The sequence below is a fragment of the Hemicordylus capensis genome, chromosome 2 (assembly GCF_027244095.1).
Source record: "Hemicordylus capensis ecotype Gifberg chromosome 2, rHemCap1.1.pri, whole genome shotgun sequence".
Lineage (NCBI taxonomy): Eukaryota > Metazoa > Chordata > Lepidosauria > Squamata > Cordylidae > Hemicordylus > Hemicordylus capensis.
Window position 1 is genome coordinate 238,937,659 of NC_069658.1, and position 20,547 is coordinate 238,958,205.

Genomic DNA, 20,547 nt, shown 5'->3' on the forward strand with positions numbered 1-20,547 from the left:
TTGGACCCAGCAGGAGGATCATACTCCCGCCACTCTCCTGTCGGGTTTCTCCCAACACCACCCTGGGCTGGGTGGGTCCTACCGCAGTCCGGGGTCTCGGGCAACCAGCCCCGCTGATGTGTCTGGGCAGGCAACACAGTATCCAAACCCCCGTTTTAGCTAGGATGCCCGCGAGTAGAAGGCCCCATCCCTGGCCCGGCCAACTCACCTGGACACAGCCCCCTTCTGTGTCTGAAAGAGGGCTTCATACCTTGCAGCACATGTACGGCTGTGAGCTGGGCGAAGGCGGGTACAAAGGAGGGCATTGGCAGGAAGCATATGATGGGAGGGACTTCCTCAGCCTCGACAAGGAGACCATCACCTGGACGGCAGCCAACATGGCAGCCCAAGTGACCAAGAGGAAGTGGGAGGCTCTGCCGGGCTTTTCTGAGGGGCGGAAGGCGTACCTGGAGGAGACCTGCATTGAGTGGCTGCAGAAGTACCTGGACTACGGGAAGGAGACGCTGCTGAGGAAAGGTGTGTGGCGGGGGAGGGAGCAGCTCCCCTTTTTCCTCCCAGATGGCTGGAGAGAAGTCTCGAGCGGTACCAGTTCAGGCCGCAGCTGAGGAAGGGAAAAACCCATTTTGGAAATCAAACAACATCAAACCATCACCTGGAAGGAGAAAACTAGCCCTGCAGGGACACACAGACGTCCCTAGAGGTCCCTCTCTTCTTGTTCTCTCCTTTGGGTGAATATGAAAACATACAATGGAAAGCACAGTTCCTCTTCAATCCCAGCCACACACACACCCCGCCCTGTAGCCTCAAATAGTAGCATCCACTCTAGCAGTTCGGGAATCTACCAACTTGTTACAGACCAGGCCTGATCTATATACTAAATATGCTCATTAGCTAGTATACAAAACAGGTCTGGACCAAGTTCTTTTATATTAGTGACCACGTTTGATCTGGATGCAAAGAAGAAAGGAAATCAAAACCAGTCCTCAAGATTCAATGGGCTTTATTGAGTATAACAACATAATCTAGCAAGCAGAAAGCAGAATACTCTATCAATATTAGCAACAGTATTTAAACAGAACATCCTACCCAGTATCAATATTCACCCGAGTGCCTAACTACCATATGTGTATGCATTTAAATCTTCCTAAAGTCTAATACATTTCAGATACAGGCAGAAAAGACGGGGGGGGGGGATGGCTGAGGGATGGCATGGTTTGGGGGAGGTTAGTAGAGGAAAAGAAGGGGGGGAAGGAGAAGGGATTAGGGAAAGGATGGAGGGAATTCCCAAGGCTTGTAAAGGAGGAGCATATTTACCAGGAACAGAGGCTTGAAAGCAGAGGATCACTTCAGTTGAAGGAGTGAGGCGCTTGGCTGAGACAGGAATTTGTTGCAGTGCTCAGATCAGGCAGCTTGGGCAGAAAAACTCAGGCATTGCTGTAGTTTCTGTTCATGGACAGAATTCCTGCTTGGCCCCGTGGCTTTGGCAGCAAACTCTGGGATCCTGTGAGCAGCTTTGCTGTAGGCAAAGATTGCTGAACTCTCTGTCTAAAAAGCCTCATTCTTTATAGTGTATTTTCTCTTTGATCTATACAAATCTCATCTTTTCCTGGATTCCCCAGAAGGGGTGACAAAGCTGTTACTTTCAGGACATTGTCTTTTAATTACTCAGGATATTGGCCAGTTCAGAGAATTCTGAATCTCATCTTCTGCAATCTGTGCACTCAGGAAGGGGGGGGGGAAGCAAGTGTTAGTGGAAAGACTAAATCTACAGGTGTTCTCCCAGGATGGAATTTCTATAGACAGCAACTGAGTAATCCCCCTTGGGGCAGGGCAGAGCCAATCATTGACAATGATTAGCATTGATTTCTTGCCAGGACGGGGGAGTTCAGCCCCTGGCCTCTTCCACAGACATTATCTGATAGTGAGTTATATTTTAGCATATTGATTAGCTCAGGCCCAGCCCTTTGTGTTTTGTTAAGTATCCAGTTTCACAATGCAATGCTGGAATGTCTCACCCAGAGGCAAAGCAGGCAGTTCACCCAATTTACAAAACAATGCTGGATTCCTCCTGCTCCAGAGAGCAGTTTGACCTGGGTGCTAGTTCAGGTATCATTTCATTTCTTGATATAAAATGGAGTCAGACACAGGCCTATATTTCACCTTACTTCTGAGTTGGTACCTCTGGTTCTGATATGTTATAGATCGTTCATAACAAACTGCGTCAGTTACAGGGGCAGTAACCCAGTGAGCAGAGTCTCGTGGTCATTCTGTTTTCTGGATTGGACGGCAGGTGGAGGTGGCTGAGGATCACGGGCAGCCCCTCCCTCATGGTTTATTGAAAGGAAAAGCTTCCCCCCACCCCCTCACCCAATCTGGAAAGCTGGGCCAGCCCTGCAAAGTTTGCTTCTGGACTGAAGGAATCTCTACTTCTCCCCCCGCCCTGCATCGCCCCTAGATTGGCAAGCTTAAGACCTCCCCCACAGATGTGTAGGAGACTCCAGACATTTGAGGAGCAGCAGCAGCAGAAGTTATCTGAGCTCCTCTCTCTGCATTCAGCTTTAAGGTGGAACAGGGTTCCACCCCGTGAGGTGGAAAACTTGCACACTTCTAGTTGAAGGCTGCTAACTGCGAACCTGAGCAAAGAGGCACCTTTTAGAGTGGTCTTAAGCAGAGGGAGCACAACTGTCCCCATCCAGTCCCAGCTCAACACTCTTCCAGTGGCTCTTGTTGGTCTCTACCTTATGTTTCTTTTTAGATTGTGAGCCTTTGGGGAAGGGAACCACCCTTTGGGGAAGGGAACCATCTTTACTTATTATGTATTTTTTCTGTGTAAATCACTCTGAGAATTTTTGTGGAAAACCAAAGTTGTAGTAGTAGTAGTGATGCATCCGACAGGAAGCAGATTTTTAAAGCACCCCCTCCCAATGCAGGGTAACAACAGGAGCCAGCAGCAACAAGCAAGCAAGTATGATATCACAGATGCAGCAGACTAGTGCCAACAACAGCATCAAATGTGTCCTGCCATCTCTCCCCCAAGCATTTTTTATCCACAAGCAACAGACTCAGCTACATCTGTGGCACCCAGCCATAAAGCGGGTTAAGTAAGGATGCAAAACAACATTCTGTCAGTGGAACAGTGAGGTTCCCCCCCACCTACACAAGTAGAAGAGTGGTGATGACAACAATGGCACACAATTTTTGGTGATGGAGCACAACGGATTGGAGCCTGTGGCACCAGCAGCACAAGCTATTGTAGATGCAAGCAATCTAGTTTGAATAAAAACGTTGATGATGCTAGAAGTCACAATAGGATCCAATCTTCATTGCAAAGAAACCCAAAGAGAGAGAGAGAGAGAACCTGTCCTGTGCCCATCCATGAGGTCCCCAAAATACACAAGCACACCAACAAACCAAACCAAGGCATTTGAATTGCACACACACACACACACACACACAGCTACACTTGAGATTATGTAGGGGGGAAACATAGTATACATGTTCATGTGTGCTCTGCAAAAGGGTTAGTGCGTTTAGGGTTGAAATTTTGGCCATGGCCTCAGAATGCTATGTGCTCTCTAATTCTGTGTGATAGACATTTGTGAGGGCACCAGCAGCAAGCCCATCCTTGGCCACGGCTCGGGATGGGGGTGGGTGGGTAGGTGGGTGCATGTGTGTATGTCCTGCTGCTTCAGTCACAGTCCTTCCAGGGTTGGGGAAAGCAAAGCAAAATCTCAGACAACAAACATTACAAGTGAAAGCCACATTACAAAACAGAAATGCATGAACAACTCATCGTCATCACATCATCAGCATCAGCAAGCATCATATTCTTGACATTCATCATTTTCAGTTTGGTATCAATTCCAAACAATGAAAGCAATTTTTTCATATCAGCATGCATCTTCCAAAACCCTCTCTCCTGCCTCCCCCACCAAACCACAGCCTCTGTGGCCATAGTGGCGCCAGGCCAGGAAGCACCACCCACCTCCGTCATGGGCCTCGTGGTGTCACGCATGGTTGAAACAAATCAAACAAACACTATTCAACATTAAAGGGAAACAAAGCAAACCCTCTGTGACAGTGTGCTCCGTGTGTGTGTGTGTGTGTAGTTCGACGTAAGCATGTGTGAGACATAGCATCCCAAAAACGTTCCTGTGCCTGCACACACAGCAGCCTGCCTCTGTCATGGATGGTGTGCCGCTTCTGCCTTCTGGGTGCTCCTGCAAGAGGGAGGGATCCACAGATGTATGCTGCTGAGAGTGACTGCAACTCCCATTGTCCCTAGTCTGGATGGTGGCCAGCCATTGCAATAGGGGGGAATGGGATTTGTAGCCTCTCTCAGCAACATCTGGGAGAACCCCTCCCTGATGCAGGGAGCACTCACTTGTCCTAGCCCTGAGTGCCAGCACAGCAGCAGCGCCCCATCTCACCATTCTCGGGCTGGCAGTGCAGCAGTGCCTGTGTGCGTGTCTGGATGTGTCAGCAGCAGTAAGGGGCAGAGACTGGGACACATCTGGGTCAGGATGAGCGGCTGTGGTGTGGGAGGCTATGCATAGGGGGGTGACACGAGTCACTAACCCTCCACAGCCAGCTTAGGTTAGCCCAGCAGGGGGAGGTCGGCCTTCAAGAAGACCAGCTTCTCGACCAACTCAGCATCCAGATGTGAGTGTAGAGGGGTCACCACATCCCCAGCCATGGAGAACAACCTCTCGCTCGAGACACTGGTCAGCGGGCATGAGAGGAATCAGCCAGCAACAGTTCCCAAGTCTGGCCAGACATGACGACGCGTTGCCCAAAACTGGCACGGCTCCGTCTCTTGGCCTTCCACTGGCTCCTGCAGGTATAGCAGAACAGACTGCTCAGTACGGCAGCAGGGAGTGATAGGCTCCTCCTGTCCCCCTGGCAAGGCATCAAGCAAACCTCTGTGAACCACCAGGTGGTGGAATGCAGAGGTGGCACTGGCCACTCCACTGGTGCCATTGCCAGAGAAACCACGCTGCTGCACTGGGAAAAAGTGGTGGTGGTGGCAGTGCTGCTGGGGGTGGAATGCGCACTGCTAGGCTGCGCACCAGCCCCCTCCTCCTGGTCGTTGTCTGCACCTAGCCTCTTCTCCTCTGCACACCTGATGTGCTCAGCCAGGATGTCCCTCCACCTGGGCAGCTGGGCAGCAGTGACAGCTCTGCCCTTCATCCTTGGGTCGCAGATGCATGCCAGAACATGCCATGCAGATGCACCAAGGTGTCGTGAGCCGTTCCACTACCCCAGTCCTCAGCCGACCTGCCAGGGTGACTGTGTCCCCAGTGGTCAGAGTGGCCTGGAGATCACCCATGGTCTTCCGGAGGGCAAAGCCCAGCTCAGTGTAGCTGCCTCAGTACACAAGCTGTTCGTGGCAGCATTGAACAGCTCAAATACTAAGACCAGATCAGAAATGAGCTTCCAGTCCACAGTGGACAGATCGCACACATCCAAGCCACTATGCCTTGCCAGGCTGTGGATGACTCTCTCTTGCTCCTGCAGGTGCTGGAGCAAGAGAAAGTTGGAGTTCCACCGGGTAGGAATACCAGGTTCAAAGCATGTGCAGCACAAGTGATGTGCACAAATTGAACCTGCCTGGCCACCTTACTAATGTTGGCTGAGTTGTCGGTGACCATGAAGCCTCGGCAGAGGTTTGCCTCCCCGGCTAGCCATGTCCCCACCTGTTGGTCCATGATTGCCGACAACTCATCCAACCTGTGGTCTGTGCCCATCATTTCCACATGCAACACTGCCCAAGAAGGCTTGCCAGCATGGGAGGAGATAGATACAGCTTCAGCGGAGCTGTATGTCCCCTCACCCTCATGCCCCCACCAGTGGGCTGTCAGGGACATAAAGGCAGTGTGCAGCCCACTGTGGCTTGCCCAGAGATCCACAGTGAAGTGCACACTGGAGTTGGGCCTGGCTGCACACAAACGGGCCAACACAGCCTCCCTGCACACATGGTACAGGGAGGGCACCACCCTCCTACTGAACATGGTACGTGAGGGGGATTTTGTACTCTAGGGCAAGCAGCTAGAGCAGATGGCAGAAGCCGACGTTCTCCACAATATTATTTATTTATTTGATTTATATACCGCCCTTCCAAAAATGGCTCAGGGCGGTTTACTAAAAGGCTGATCGTCCAAAGCCATCATTTCCCCAATGGCCCGGATACTAAGATGTGGTTTGGGGCGATCAGACCGCTTCCCCAGAGGCTGCACCCACCACTCAGTCAACTTTTCCTGCCTAGGAGCAGGAGCTACTGACTGCTTGCTACTAGTGCTAGAGGAGGCCTAACACTGCTGCCAATAGAGGATTAGAACCCTGGGTGCCGCTGCTGCAGGTGCAACAGCAGACCCAACGTGCTGAAGTGCTTAGGGTCCTTGCCCCTGCTAACAAGTGCCTTGCAGTGGATGAAGGAAGCATGGCTGGGATCACCAGGGCAAAGCTCAAAGTGATCCCACACCACACTGCTGGACTCTCCTGTGACACGGGGCTGCTTGGGTGGTAGCACTTCTGCTGGTTCCTTCTGGGGTACGCCACCACCACTGCCCTCAGAGCTGGCCTGGGAAGTCCCAGGGACATGAAACACAGGGGCTTCCTGCTGGGCTTCCTCAGATGCAACCTTGGGGCCCTCACCTCCCACAGGGACTGGTGGGGAAGACGGCAAGGTGGATCTGGCTGGACTGGTCGCCGGCTCCACCTGCACCACCTCCACATCTGCCACAGGAAGAACGTCTTCCCTGGCAGGGGAGGCCCTCCCCCCTAACTGCTGCCCAGCCACAGGCCTTGGTGTAGGACCAGGCAGATGAGAGAAGTCCAGCCTGTGCACCAAAGCAGAGGCAGGGTTGACTTGGGGAATAGGCCCCTGTCACCGTCCACCACCATGACCAGCAAGAAAAAACCCTCCCCCTACCTGGCACTCTTCCGCCCCTCCCAGCCATCTCTTTTGGGGCTTCTTTTTAAAACCCTGACTTAAAAAAAACTTTTTTTAAAGAATTAGGGGGCAAGGGGCAGAAGTGAGGTAAGTGTCTTGTCTTGTCTTGGTCTTGTGGTCTTGTGGTAGCAAGCATGACTTGTCCCCTTATAGCTAAGCAGGGTCTGCCCTGGTTGCATATGAATGGGAGACTAGAAGTGTGAGCACTGTAAGATATTCCCCTCAGGGGATGGAGCCACTCTGGGAAGAGCAGAAGGTTTCAAGTCCCCACCCCACCCCCCGGCTTCTCCAAGATAGGGCTGAGAGAGATTCCTGCCTGCAACCTTGGAGAAGCCGGCTGCTGCCAGTCTGTGAAGACAATACTGAGCTAGATAGATCAATGGTCTGACTCAGTATATGGCAGCTTCCTATATTCCTATGAAGGGGACACTCAGTTGGGAGAAGGGCCAAGAACGGGCTGGGCTGACTTCAGCAGAATGTGCCCCCTGCAGTTGGGGGTGGGTGGTAAGGAAGGAGGCTAGAGTCTGTGCCCACTACCCACTCAGAGCCTGTAGGCTGGGCAGGGCACAGGAAACAGACACAATATAGGCTGCTGTTGCTGGACTACTGGCCTGGGCTGATGGCCGAAGGCTTTGCTTTTTTAAAGCAAAGTTGGGAGTGGGGGTGGGTGATAAATGGGTGCAGCGAGGAGGCTGGAGTGCGTGCCCCCTCAGAGCATGTAGGCTGCTGGACAGAGAATATATATATACCAGCACAACTTATAAAGTGCCCACTGCTGCCACCTGGGCCTTGGAAGCATATATGTAACCAGTATAGCTCATATAAAGTTGGACTACATTGAGCAGTCACAACTAAAAATCAGGCTGATATATGGCACTGAGGACTGGAGGACAGGCCTCTGTTTTTTAAAAATGCAAAAAAATAATAATCTTTGGAATGGGGAAAAAGGCAGAATTGTTTTTTAAAACCACAAGGCTACACTACCCTTCTAACCACCTACTAGTACTAGCTAACAGGGATTCCTCCCACAAACAGAACCCCTATTTAAACCTCTTCTAAACTAAACAACACACAACTTTTTAAATCCAATTGCAACCCCAAACCTCCATCCAAACAGGAAAAAAACCCAAGAATACACAATTTCAGAGACGTGTGTGTGTGGTGTGGTGTGTGTGTGTGTGTGTGTGTTTTTAAAAAAAGGGTACTCACTCAGGCTAAGGCTTTGTCCACGTTGCATCCAGTATTCCACTCCTGTGGTCTGGTTTCTTTCTTCTTCAGCCTTCAGATGGGGGGCTGAGACAAAAGCCTGGAAAATCGGGGGGGGGGGAGGTGGCTGGCTGGCCAGGTGGCCAGTGGCTGGAGGCACTCTAGGGCTGGTGGCTGGCACAGGCAGGCAGTGATTCTCTCAGCAGCAGGAAGGAGTGCAAAAAAGTATCAGATAGAATTCTCTTCTCTAGAATTCTCTTTTTCTCTACAAAAAAGCAATTAATGCAGCAGAGAATCCCCCCCCCACCCGGCTGGCACAGGCACTGGCAGGCTGGCACAAGCAGGCTGGTGGCATTGGCAAGCAAGGCAGGCTGGCAAGGCAGAACAATAGGCAAGGCAAAGCAAAGGAAAGCGCTCTCTCGCTCTCTCTCTCTCTCTCTCTCTCTCTCTCTCTCTCTCTCTTTTCTCCCACAAGGCAGAAAGACAGAATGGTGGCTGCTGCCTCCTTAAATCCCTTTGAAAATCCCTCCTTGAACTCCCCTGCCCCCCCACACACACCCTTACCCCTTCTTCGACCTCCCCCTGGTCAATGCTGGGTCATTTAGCACTTGCAAGAGCCAAAAGAGCCACAAGGAGACAATTGTCAGCAGATCAGCTTATGCTTTCGCTTACCAATCTGAAGCCTGAAAGGGCGGGAAATTCAAATTGACGTCAAACACAAAATGGAGACTACACACAGAGATCGCCACAAAGTGGAGGTCCAAAACAACAAAACTTTCAGATCCGAAATTTGGGCAATTTTTTTGTGCACAAATCGCCTGAAACGGCCTGATTCAGGTACAGCTCATTCTGTACCCGAAACGTTTCACACATCCCTATTCTCTATCCTCCTAGGGCAGCAAAGAACTGCCCTTCCTGCATCCCTCGCTCCAAGGTCTGTCCATATTCTGATCGGTTTACAGTCTTTCCTTTGGGAGGAATCTGAACTAACTCAGTCATGAAGGGGGCTGAAGATATTCACCCCAAAGTCCTGAAGGAGTTCACTGGACAATTCAGAGAACCTCTAGTTACTCCCTTTGAGCATTTTCCAGCATAAACATGTTGATGTTCCACATGTGGAAGGATGTTGTGGAGGCCCCTTCTCTGGAGGGCTTCATCTCTTGGGGGTGCTGCACTTGTAGAATCCCTAATCTGTGGAGGTGGGGCTAGAAAATGATAGCAGAATGTGGGGTCCTATTATAGTGCAGCAGGAGCTTCAGCCTTTTTAAAGCAGCGTGCCCCTTCAGTTTGAAACATTCAGCTCAGCCATCCCATAGAGAATTTTGATCTGTGTCTACACAAAGACACACTGGTTGCAATCATGAAACTGTCCCTGGCTTACATCCAGACGCAGGAGTCCTCCTGCTGAAATTAAGAGAAGCCCGTTTGTCTCACTAATTTCAATAGCACTTCTCAAGAATCACTTCCTCTGGATGTGACTCTTCTAGTAGTAGCCAAATCCTCTGATCAGGAGGCCCTGGAGCTGCACTCTCTTCACTGGTCGGTGATCTTGGGAGGTGGGGAGGGCTCCTCTGAGTCCCCCTTAAAAGTACCCACAGGGGTTCTGTGCCCCAGCCTGGAACTGCTGCACTGTAGCCTCCGTCCCACCAGCTGATGGAGGCCTGCTAGTACCTCCACACAGATTAAGGGTGTCCTTTCCACAGAGGCCCCAGCAGTGAAGGTGACGCGCAAAGTTAAGGCAGGCAGTGACGGCATGGAGACCCACATCTGCCGGGCCCACGGCTTCTACCCCAAGGAGATCGACATCGACTGGACGAAGGACGGGGAAGTCTGGACTGAGGACACGCTCCGTGAGAGTGTCAGCCCCAACTCGGACGGGACCTACCACAGCTGGCTCAGCATTAAGATGGACCCCAAGGACAGGGGCCGCTACCGGTGCCGCATAAGGCACGACAGCCTGGAGAAGCCTGTGGACTTCGTCTGGGAGAACTCTGGTGAGACACCGAGGAGGGAGGGCAGAGGGGCCTGGCTGGTTTGCCAGAGACTGGGTGGGGGCCTTGGTAGGTTATGGGGAGTGATTTATTTTACCATGGAGGAAGGAGGGGAATCGGAGAAGAAACCGCTTCATCACAGTGAGGTGACACGCAAGGCCGGCAGGGATGGCCTGGAGATCCTTCTCTGCCAGGCAGCCCATGGCTTCTACCCCAGGCAAACGGCTTCAGCAGCATCAGAGTTAGGCTTGTGCCCAAAACGTTTCGGAGGCCATTATGAAGGCCTCCGAAATGTTTCGGCGCTGGGGGCAGTTTCGGTGCCGAAACGCCGACGGGGTAGCACTTTAAGGGCGGGGGAGGGTGTACTCACCTCTCCCACCGCATTTCCCCCACCGGCACACTGTCATTTTTAAGCCCCTTGGGGCGGGAGCCTTCCTCCCTGCTGCCCCGTTTCCTCCGCTGGCTGGAAGTGGCCGGAAGTGGTGAGCGCCCGTCATCCATAATCAGAGTCTATATAAGCAGCTCCCAGAAGGCCCCTGTGTGTATCTTGGGGTGCAAAGAAGCCGGTCAAGGCTGGAGGAGGGATGTGGCCACCAGTACCAAGGGGGTGGGTGGGGCTGAGTGGCCCTGGGAAGCCAGAGGAAGAAGCCTGCAGGTATTCTGGCTATGCAGGATGGTTTGAATGGGGGATGAAATGAAGAAGAGGCAAGTCCAGGCCTTTCTCAACAACAAGGCTTTGCAAGCCTCCCTGAAGGACTTGGAGGCTGGGCTCTGGGGGGCCTCCCCGGAGAGGGAATCCTGCTCTATCCAGGGCAGTCCAGGGGGTGGGGGCCGTAGCCCAGGGGTTTGCCTGAGGAGGGGCTCCCAAGTGCAGTGCTTGGCGTCTCTCCAGTTAAAGGATCTCTGATGAGACTGGGGAGAACTGCTGTCCTCTGATTCAATCGGTGTGTGTTTGTCCCATTTCAGCCTCTCTGCCTGTGGGAGCCATTGTGGGAGCCATCTTGGCAGTGGCAGCTGCTGTTCTGTTGGTGACTGGCATCGTCCTCTACATCAGTAAGTAACCTCTTGAGTGCATTTACTGGGTCATGTGTGTGCATAGATTGTGAGCTCCTTGGGGCAGAGAACTGCCTTTTCATTCTGGGTTCATTCGTACCATGCAGATGGTGCAATATCCTCCAATCATTTCCATGAATAGGCAAGTGGGGAGGGCACTTCACTTCTGTGCTCCCAGAGCTGCCTCCCCACACCCAGCCCAGTTCTTCAGATGCTGCTCTGAGTTCTCCTCCAGTGTCTCAGAGTGAAGGCCCAGAGGCAACTGAGTTACATTGGAGCAGAGCAGGCTTGGGGATGAGACTAGGAAAGCCATCTTAACTTTGCCAGTAACAATTGTTGGGGAAATGTCTAGGATCGTTCCCCCTGGAGATTAAGCACAGACTAGCTTGCTTTTGCTCTCCATCTCCCACCTCCCTGATCAATTGACATGCTGCTGTCTCCTGATTAAAGGCTTCAAATAAGAACATTCCTTTCCACGAGGAGACAGGCAGGAGTGTCAGGCAGCATCCCTCCTTTCTCCTGACTGGCTGACCAGTGCTCAGGTTGAACCCACCTCTCCCTCAGCCTGAGAGGCTCAAAAGCAAAGGAAATATTGCTGAGCATCGGCCAACCAGTCACAAAAAATATCAGAAGGGAGAGGATGCTGCCTGACACTCCTCCAGCTCCCCCTTACCTCCGGAAACTGAGAGACGGCTGAAAAGATCTTCAGATAAAGAAGATTAGGGACCCTTTTTGAATCCTGTCCTTTTTAAAGGACAGGGTAAAACCATAGTAATGTTTTTTCTTGGTTTCCTTCACTCTCCCCTACAAAAAACATTAATTAGGAATTGGGCTGCCTCTACTGGATAACCCTTTACACACTTGTGTTTAGATTAGCTGTAAGTTGTATCAGGGAATTGTTGTGTACAAGGCTCTAATCCAGAAATTACACCTTCCGTAGGTTCATGTTCTTTTGCACAAATACACTGGGGAGAGGGAGAGGGAGGAGGAGGCAGGGACCCTGGGAGTGGGACCCAAGGGCCCTTCTTTGATTTCTGTCCCAGAGCCCTCTCCAACCTTGCTCCTCCCCTGGGGGATTTAGGATCTGAGCCCTGACTTTCTGCAAAGGGTGGGATTGGATGATCTCAGTGTTCGCTTCAGCACCTGACTTTCTGATTCTGTCTCTGCAGAGAAACGACAAAAGAGAGACTACAAAGCAGCACCAGGTGAGTAGGTCTACTCAAGAGTAATTTGGTTTGGATATCAGCTAGTATTTCTGTTTCATAAATGTGACAGGTGCAGAATGCTGCTGCCAAGTTAACGTTGGGCCCCACTTTGCTTTCAGTTTCTTGCTGGGTTCAGTTCTGGGTGCAGCTTCTCACCTTCAAAGCCCTACATGGTTTGGGTCCAGGATGTCTTCAGGATCACCTGCTTCCATAGGATTCTGCCTGCCTGTTGGGGTTTGCTGGGGAGGGCCTGATTCGCATGCCAAGGCCCACTGAGTATGTGGGGTGGGGCTGTTTCTGTAGCTGCCTCCAGGCTCTGGAATTCCCTCCCCCAGGAAGTTTGAGCTGCCTCTTCCCTTCTCGCCATTGGAAGGCAGCTCCCTTGACCTTGGCTGGTGGAGAGAGAGGGTTCCCTAGTCTTTGGTTCTGTGTTACTGCTGATGTGCTATTTTTGAAATATCTATTTTATTTCTGTGATCTATGATGCTTTGAAGTTTGTTTAGTCCCTTGGGAGGCTATTCTGCAAAGCAGGGAAGGAGAATAAGAATGAATAAAGAGAGCAGCTGAGAAGTGTGTGAGGATCCAGAGTACTTAGGAGGGCCCTGAAGGCCACAGAGGAGCTTCTGACAGCCACAAAACTCCCCTGCCCCAGATTAAGGGGTTTGAGTTAGGCGGCTCTATGACATAAACATAAATGGCCAGGCTGCTCAATGTGTCTGGGAGTCATAAGGAGCCTCATCTGGTTCCAAATATAGAGCAGGGTTTCTTAACCTTGGGCCCCCAGATGATGTGGGACTACAACTCCCATCATCTTCAGCCACAAAGGTAATGGCTGGGGATGATGAGAGTCGTAGTCCCACAACATCTGAGGAGCCAAGGTTCAGAAAAATTGATATAGAGTATTTCTAGATTCAGAAATACTCCATTTGAAAATGGAAGCTGTTGATGTTTACCTCTCCTCAGTACTATGTACATATCTCTCTTTTGCACAACGCAATAGTGTTTTCCAGAAGGCTGTTCATACTACTTATTTCCTTCATGCATGATGAAAATTTAACTAGCTTTAAAGTGGCCTCAAAATACATGCTTTTCATCAAGGATTTCCAGCAAATCGCCAGCAGGTGGCGCTGCATAACAGCACCTGGAGGAAGGAAACAGCACCACCAGCCCATCAGTGGTAAAGCTGCTGCCTTGTGCAAAAGGGAGCCCTGTGATCTGGACAGAGAGCAGCAGGCAAAGAGCTTCCGTGTTCTAAGGGGATATTACCATGTCTGGAAATGGCTATAAATGGCACAGAGACCGAGAGCGGAAGGGTGGCCTCTAATGCAGCAGCAGCAGTCAGGAAAGAGCAGAGAGGAAAGTGAGGGAAGAGAGCCCTCTAGGCAGGGGGTGTCCTGAGTGAGCAGAGGCTTGCAGCCCATGAGCACCACTCCTCCTCCGGGGGAGAAGAGCCAGTCTTGTGGTAGGGAGTGTGAATGGCCCCCTTGCTAAGTAGGGTCTACCCTGGTTTGCATTTGGAGGGGTGACTCCATGTGAGCTCACTGCCTGCTGTAAGATACCCCTCTGAGGGGATGGGGCTGTAGTTTGGGGTAGAGTGTCTGCTTTGCACACAGAAGGCCCCAGGCTCAATCTGTGGCATCTCCAGGTAGGGCTGGGAAGGAGCCCTGCCTGAAACCCTGGAGAGCCATTCACTGCCAGTCAGTGTAGATAATGCTGAGCTCGGCTTGGTATAAGGCAGCTTCCTAGGAGTTCAGCTCTGGGTGTGGATTTCAAAGACCTTCCCCTTTTGGGTCTTGCTGCCCCACACCCACCCACCCATCCGCTGGCCTCTGCCCCCTGCCCCCTTCCTGCTGATGCTTTGGAGGAGCCTTGTTTTACCTCCCCCCCTGCTTCCACTCCATGTCTCCCCCACCCAGATCTTCCCAATTAGTGGGTAGTTCCAAATTGAGAGGTCCAGGCGCTCTCCACACACTGCGTGGCCCCCATGGCCATGCCCACCCCGATAGCCACACCCCATGGCCACACACCCCAATTAGACAGATGCATTCGCTTTAGGGGTTTTGTTTGTTGCAAGAGGTCAGGGGCGGCTTCCTTACCCTGCAGAGCTTGAACCTCCTCTGGTTATTCACCACACACTGACCTCAGAGATACAGGAAGCTGCCTTCTGCCAAGGGAGACCGGTGGTCCTTCTAGCTCAGGAATGCCTACGCTGAGGGGCAGCAGATCTCCAAGGTTTCATGCAGGAATCTTTCCCAGCCCTACTAGAGGTGCCAGGGGTGGAACCTGGGACCTTCCTCAGGCAAGCCTGCAGATGCACTTAAATCTGAGCTAGGGTTGCATCCCCTAAGGGGAATTCCTTACAACACTTATGTAGAGTCACCCATCCAAATGCAAACCAAAGCAGCCCCAGCTTAACAAAATCACGCTCACTACCCCAAGACCTGCTCTCCCTCCCAATGGAGACCTTGATGTCTCCATTGCAGCCACAGAGTCAGCTGAGGGAACCCAGAGCAGATATCACGCAGTCTCCCCAAGTGACCCCGGGGACCAATCTGCCATTTCTTGACCTACAATTGCTCAGATCTGCTCTCTCCAGTTGAATTCAGATTCACCAGGCAAAGAGCTCTGAGCTCTGGGCACAATCAGGAGCCAAATAGCAGAGAGCGAATCGGCTGTTTCCTGGGGCAAAAAGGAGGACCAATCAAGGCAACCCTTGGAGGAGGTGCTGCTCTCCACCTCCCCCACTTCCCATTGGGTGGATTTCTTGTCACTGCTGCCAGCCAGATATTCAGCCCCAGAAGCACTCCTACCCCTGGACTTCCGGGCTGAATTCCAGGGCCCCCCAGACCTCTTTAGTCTGTCCTGGGTGGTGTGTGGTCGCCACACCCTGGGCCCACACTGTGCCAGGCGGCTGAGTGCGATGGTGAACTGTGCTGGGTGCTCTAAAGACTGTGAGGGGAGCAGGGAAAGAAATATGTGGGAAAGGAATATGTTAAGCTGTGTGTTGAAATGTTTCTGCTAGTGCATAGTTGCATAAATATCCCTGTTTTATATTCTTACACTCTTGTGAGTTCCGTTGCTGTTTGGGCCCTCAAGAACCTACATGTTAATAGTGTGTGTGTGTGTGTGTGTGTGTGTGTGTGTGTGTGTGTGTGTGTAGAGGGCGATGATGCCTCCAAAGGCCTTTAGCTCCAGGCTCCCAAATTACCTCGGCGCACCTCGGTTCAGCCCTCCCTCCCCCACCCCCGGCTTCTTGCTTGCTTGGCCAAATGGAGGAAGAAGAGATCAAGGGTCACAAAGGCAGGAGTTTCTTCACCCTCCTCTCCAGCTTCTTCCGCAGCCCTTCCTGCTGCTCCTCCTCCTCCCTGTCAGCTTGATTGCTGCCTGCAGAGAGACCCTCCCTCCCTCCCTGGCAGAGTCCCCAAAAAAGTCCCAGAAAAGTACCCTGAGCAGCCTCCCTCCACTAGTCCCTTTCCCCAACTCCCTGCTTCCCAGGACCAAATAACTACACACACTTTTAAAGGTGTGGCTTGGCCAATGTCTGTTCTTCCCCCCCAATGAAAAGCAGCAGCTAAATTGGCTTTCCCCCGTTTAGATGGCCCTCCTTCTCAGTGACTGCTATTTGCCCTGGCAGAGCCTGATTGGGCCTTGCCAGCAGCTGTTTTCCTTAGAAAGGAGCAGTTCAGGGGAGAACTAGTCTGCCCACTTTCTGTGTGGCCGCCATCTTGGATTGCAGCGCATGAGGTCATCACATACCATGCTGTTCAGGTGTCTGTATGTGGCCTACTCAACTTCCCTCCCTGCTTGCACGGCAAATAATCCTCTCTTGTCCCTCCCTGAGTGTTTTCCGCCAGCCAAACTGATGTTCAGTTTGCCCCCAGAAGCAGTGCATTTGCATCTTGCACCTCTGAAAAAATCAAATCTTTGCAAACATTCCGTGACATCACAACCATTCATCCAATGGGGAGCAAGGAGAGCATGAGGGCAAGCAGCAGCAACCAGTTTTTGTCTTTTTACAAATTATTGGAAGTTCCAGACACAATATACTGGCAGCGTTATATATATAAAACAGAGCAGCTGGATAAGCCAGTCAGTCATCTAAGAACCGACTGGGATGGGGAAGGCTTTTCATGGCTGGATGTTGTGGCAAAGGAGAAATGCTGCAGATCACAAGAGGGATACCACTTGGACCCCAGGGTGGAGATGGCAAAGCCTGACGTGCAAGAGTCCCAGACCTGGGGAGGGCTCAGAGGCTGCTTCCTGGGAATCTCTGGTCCACCCACATATGCCAGTTGAGGTGGACGGTGGGCTGATTGGGAAGAGAAGGTGGTCGTGGCATGTAAAAGGAAAACTGAAAAGGAAAACCTTGAATTCCAGCCCTCCTTCAAACAACGCCCACAGTGCATTTGGAGGGACCACTCTAGGGGCTCTTCTCTGCCTTCTCTGTGGGGCTGGGCAAGTTGGAGATCTTCCAGGCTGCGCCTTAGCTGTAGTGCATGATGGATTTATCTATCTATCTATCTATCTTTCTATCTATCTATCATATTTTTACACCACCCAAAACTTACATCTCTGGGCGGTTTACAACAAGATTAAAAAATTAAAACATGAATTAAAAACAAAAACAAAACAAAACAAAAATTTAAAAGCAAGAAATTTAAAACACAATTTTAAAATTTTAAAACAATATTCTAAAAATAACATTCAAAACAATCAAAACAATATCAGTTAAAAGCCTGGGTGAAGAAATTCATCTTTAAGGACTTTTTAAAGGATGTCCGAGCTGGGGAGGCTCTTATTTCACTAGGGAGCGCATTCCAAACCTCGGGGAAGCAACTGAGAAGGCCCATCCCTGAGTAGCCACTCTCCTGATGATCTCAATGGGCAGTGGGGTTCATGATGAAGAAGAAGTTCTCTTAAATACCCAGGGCCCAAGCTGTTTAGGGCTTTATAGGTTATGACAACCACCTTGTATTTTGCCCGGAAACATATCGGCAGCCAGTGTAGCTCCTTCAGTACAGGAGTAATATGGTCTCTCCTAGATGACCCAGAGACGAGCCTGGCTGCCGCATTCTGGACCAACTGTAGTTTCCGGACTACGTACAAGGGCAGCCCCACATAGAGCGCATTGCTGTAATCCAGTCTGGAGGTTACCAGCAGATGTACCACTGTTTTGAGGTCATCTATCTCAAGAAACGGACGCAGCTGGCGTATCAGCCGGAGCTGATAGAAGCCACTTCTGGACACTGTCTCAACCTGGGACACCAAGGAGAGACTTGGATCCAGAAGCACTCCTCTAGACTGCGTACCTGTTCCTCTGGGGAAGTGCAACCCCATCCAGAACAGGCAGATCAAAATAGTCTCTCGAGTTCCGACCCCGCACAATGAGTACCTCCGTCTTATCTGGATTCAGTCTCAGTTTGTTATCCCTTATCCAGCCCATTACCATTGCCTCCAGGCAGGCATTTAGGGAGGTTATGCCCTCTCCCGATGATGCTGAGTTCAGATTTTGAAGAACAGCAGTCTCCAAGGGACACCATTTGCAGTGGCTTTGCAGTGGCTTATGACATAATCAGATCTGAATGGATAGAAGGAAGATGGGGAATAAAGAATAAAGAGGAAAGAAGTTGGGGAGACTGGAGCTCCCACCCTGCAGTGCAGGCAACACTGACTCCTTCTCTTTTCTCCCCTTTGCAGCAAGTGACAAGGGATCCAACAGCTCCGCCACAGGTAAGGGGTCTCTGAGAGGGTGGGCATCCATCTCCAGACAGGGAAGGCTGTTGCCATGGTCTCTGTGGGGAAGGTGCCCAAAGGGCTGCTACTTTTCTGTGGGCCAAACCTCAAGGTTCTTCAGGATTGGGGCACACACTGGTTGAGAGCTGCCTCCCATTCAGTCTGCCCATCTTTTCTCTCACCTGTGCTCATGCAGAGTTGCCCTCCTCCATTACCTTCAGGGATGGGGGTTCTACTCAGGATGCAAAGGAGAGCCAGAGAGGACGCTCATAAAGTGATTTCCCCTCCAGGTCAAACTGCTGAGTCTCCCTGTGTGGGTTTTCTGCTTCCTTGTTAAGCATGCAACTTGGCTTGCTGGCTTGAGCCATCCATTGGAGGCATTTGCTGTGCAGGCACCTCTAAGGGTTGCACCTGAACTCTGCTCTGATACATCGGGGCCTGGTGGTCTCAGTACAGAATTTGGATTAGAAGACCTTTATGTCCCCTCCAGCTCTGGGCTTCTGAAGCCCCCACCCCCCATCAACAGCTTCGTGATGTTGGCTTCTAATTTTCTCTGGTTTGGGGTTTCTGCAGCTTGATCTCCTGCTGGTGTGTGAGGAGGGAGCAGAAAGAACCCACTGAAGGCTTGCTGTGAATGACGTCGGCTAAGAGCTCCTGCCAGTCCCAGACCCCCCACCCAATTCTGCATCTGGCCCAGCTCCAGCATCCCACCTCCAGCCAGCAAAGCGATGTTGAATTCCGAGAATGTCTTTCAGAGGAGTTTGGGCTAAACTTTCAGCTGATTTGGAAATGTGTCTGTCTTGATCAGAAGTGTGCCAACTATTTGCAACTTAAAACTTTTATAGGGTGTTAAAAAAATTAAGATAGTTCATGTATGATTTGTGCTCAGTTAAGTATGCCATTTTGATCTTAACCTACAGCTTGTTTCCTGCTGTGGTCCCCACCCCCCCACCCCACCCCCTTCCAAATCATGTCATTCTTTTGCCTTCCAAACTAAATTAAAAGCAAATAAGCATCTTGGGATTGTTTCAGGTACATTGTACATGAAGTTTAGGGACAGGGGAAAGGAGGCAGGAAGGAGGAATGCTTAGCAGGTAGAGAAGATTATGCTCTGAACCTGAAAGAGAAGACAGCCTGAACTTAGGGTGACTGCAGGAACATGGATAGACTCTCAGGATTGAGTCAGAGTCAGATTTGGAGCCTTACCAGTCATCTCAAAAGAACCACCCACTGGAGCAGGGTGTGTGGGAGTTTTCATGTCTCTATTGCTCAAGAACCAGGCCCCAATTCCACAGCAGATGAGCAAAAGCAACCCCCTCCCTCTCCAGAGCACTGCTGCCAATGCACCCAATTAAAGTGGAGAAGGGCCCATTTAGCATCTCAGGGGCTTCCTCTCTGTGTTGTGCCCCATGACTTCTGAAGTTATGCCAGAGGTGAGGCTTGTTTTACATCCTCCTCTGCTGTGTTAAGGAGCAGTGGAGCCAGAGAGTATTGAAGCCTCCTAGTGGGAGGCTGAGGGTGGTTGGAACAGCCCTCTCCAGAGTCCCATCTCCCACCACCCCCATCAATGCCTTGAAAGACTCCAGCTTTGCAGGCTGGTTCTCAGAGCTCTCGGGCTTGCCAAGGACAAGCCATTAGCAGGATCTGGACCTCAGCCCTGTCTGTGCCTCTTGGCTGCAAGCCCAGTGCTTGAGCCATCATGCAGAGAGGACAGTTCGCTGATTTGCAAAGACTGGAAGGAAGGAGGGAGAGGGTGGAACAAAGGAAGCTGCTGCCATATACTGAGTCAGACAATAGGTCCATCTAGCTCAACCATTATCTACGATGGTGGAGAGGAGAAGAGAAAGAGGCAGGCTGTAGCCTGGAGAGGGGTGGAGATCCCATACAGAAGGCAGGATGGACTTGTCAGAGTTTCGGCTGCAGGTCTCCAGCATATGTAGATCCTTGTATGATCCTCGGGAAGAGACCCACCAAGAAGTTTCCTGTGTTCATTCTGCCTAGCTAGTCTCGTTGACTTCAGTTGACAATGACTGAGTGTGCCTTTCTGCTTGTATTCTTTTAAAAACAGATTTCCCGCCAATATCTCCTCTGTCCATTAAATGAGTTTGATGAATAGCCTTTTGTGTTGGAAGGATCACCCTGAAATGAACCTGAGCATCTTCCAGGTGCCACAGGGGGACTCTTTCTGGTCTAGCTAATGTATATATCTACATTTTGGACTGAACATGATAGTTGTAATTTTCCTGGAATCTCTGTTTGACAATAAATGACTGGTGGATTCTCCCCATGCCTGTGGTTTTTGGTGTTTCTTGCCCTCTTTGCATGGGGGTTCCTGATACTATTATGTTCCTGAGAGTCTTGAGGACTTCCAGACTCAGCACCCAGAATTCACCTTGGTCCTCCAAGA

General features: G+C 51.2%; 1 protein-coding gene across 1 annotated transcript; it reads left to right on the plus strand.

The window, feature by feature from the left end:
- Window positions 1-236: 236 nt before the first annotated feature.
- LOC128344062 (class I histocompatibility antigen, F10 alpha chain-like) lies at window positions 237-20,423 on the plus strand. Its single transcript, XM_053293496.1, has 6 exons — window positions 237-516; window positions 9,862-10,152; window positions 11,116-11,202; window positions 12,372-12,407; window positions 18,105-18,137; window positions 18,714-20,423. Exons 1-6 carry the CDS (start codon window positions 261-263, stop codon window positions 18,716-18,718), a joined length of 708 nt encoding a protein of 235 aa, XP_053149471.1. The 5' UTR covers window positions 237-260; the 3' UTR covers window positions 18,719-20,423.
- Window positions 20,424-20,547: the final 124 nt, after the last annotated feature.

What these genes read in the sequence shown, in the direction of transcription:
- LOC128344062 (XM_053293496.1), top strand. Translation starts at nt 261, where the DNA reads ATGTACGGCTGTGAGCTGGGCGAAGGCGGGTACAAAGGAGGGCATTGG. An exon ending in TGGCATCGTCCTCTACATCA is followed by an intron (nt 11,203 to 12,371) that starts GTAAGTAACCTC and finishes CTGTCTCTGCAG; the next exon opens with AGAAACGACAAAAGAGAGAC. An exon ending in AGACTACAAAGCAGCACCAG is followed by an intron (nt 12,408 to 18,104) that starts GTGAGTAGGTCT and finishes TCCCCTTTGCAG; the next exon opens with CAAGTGACAAGGGATCCAAC.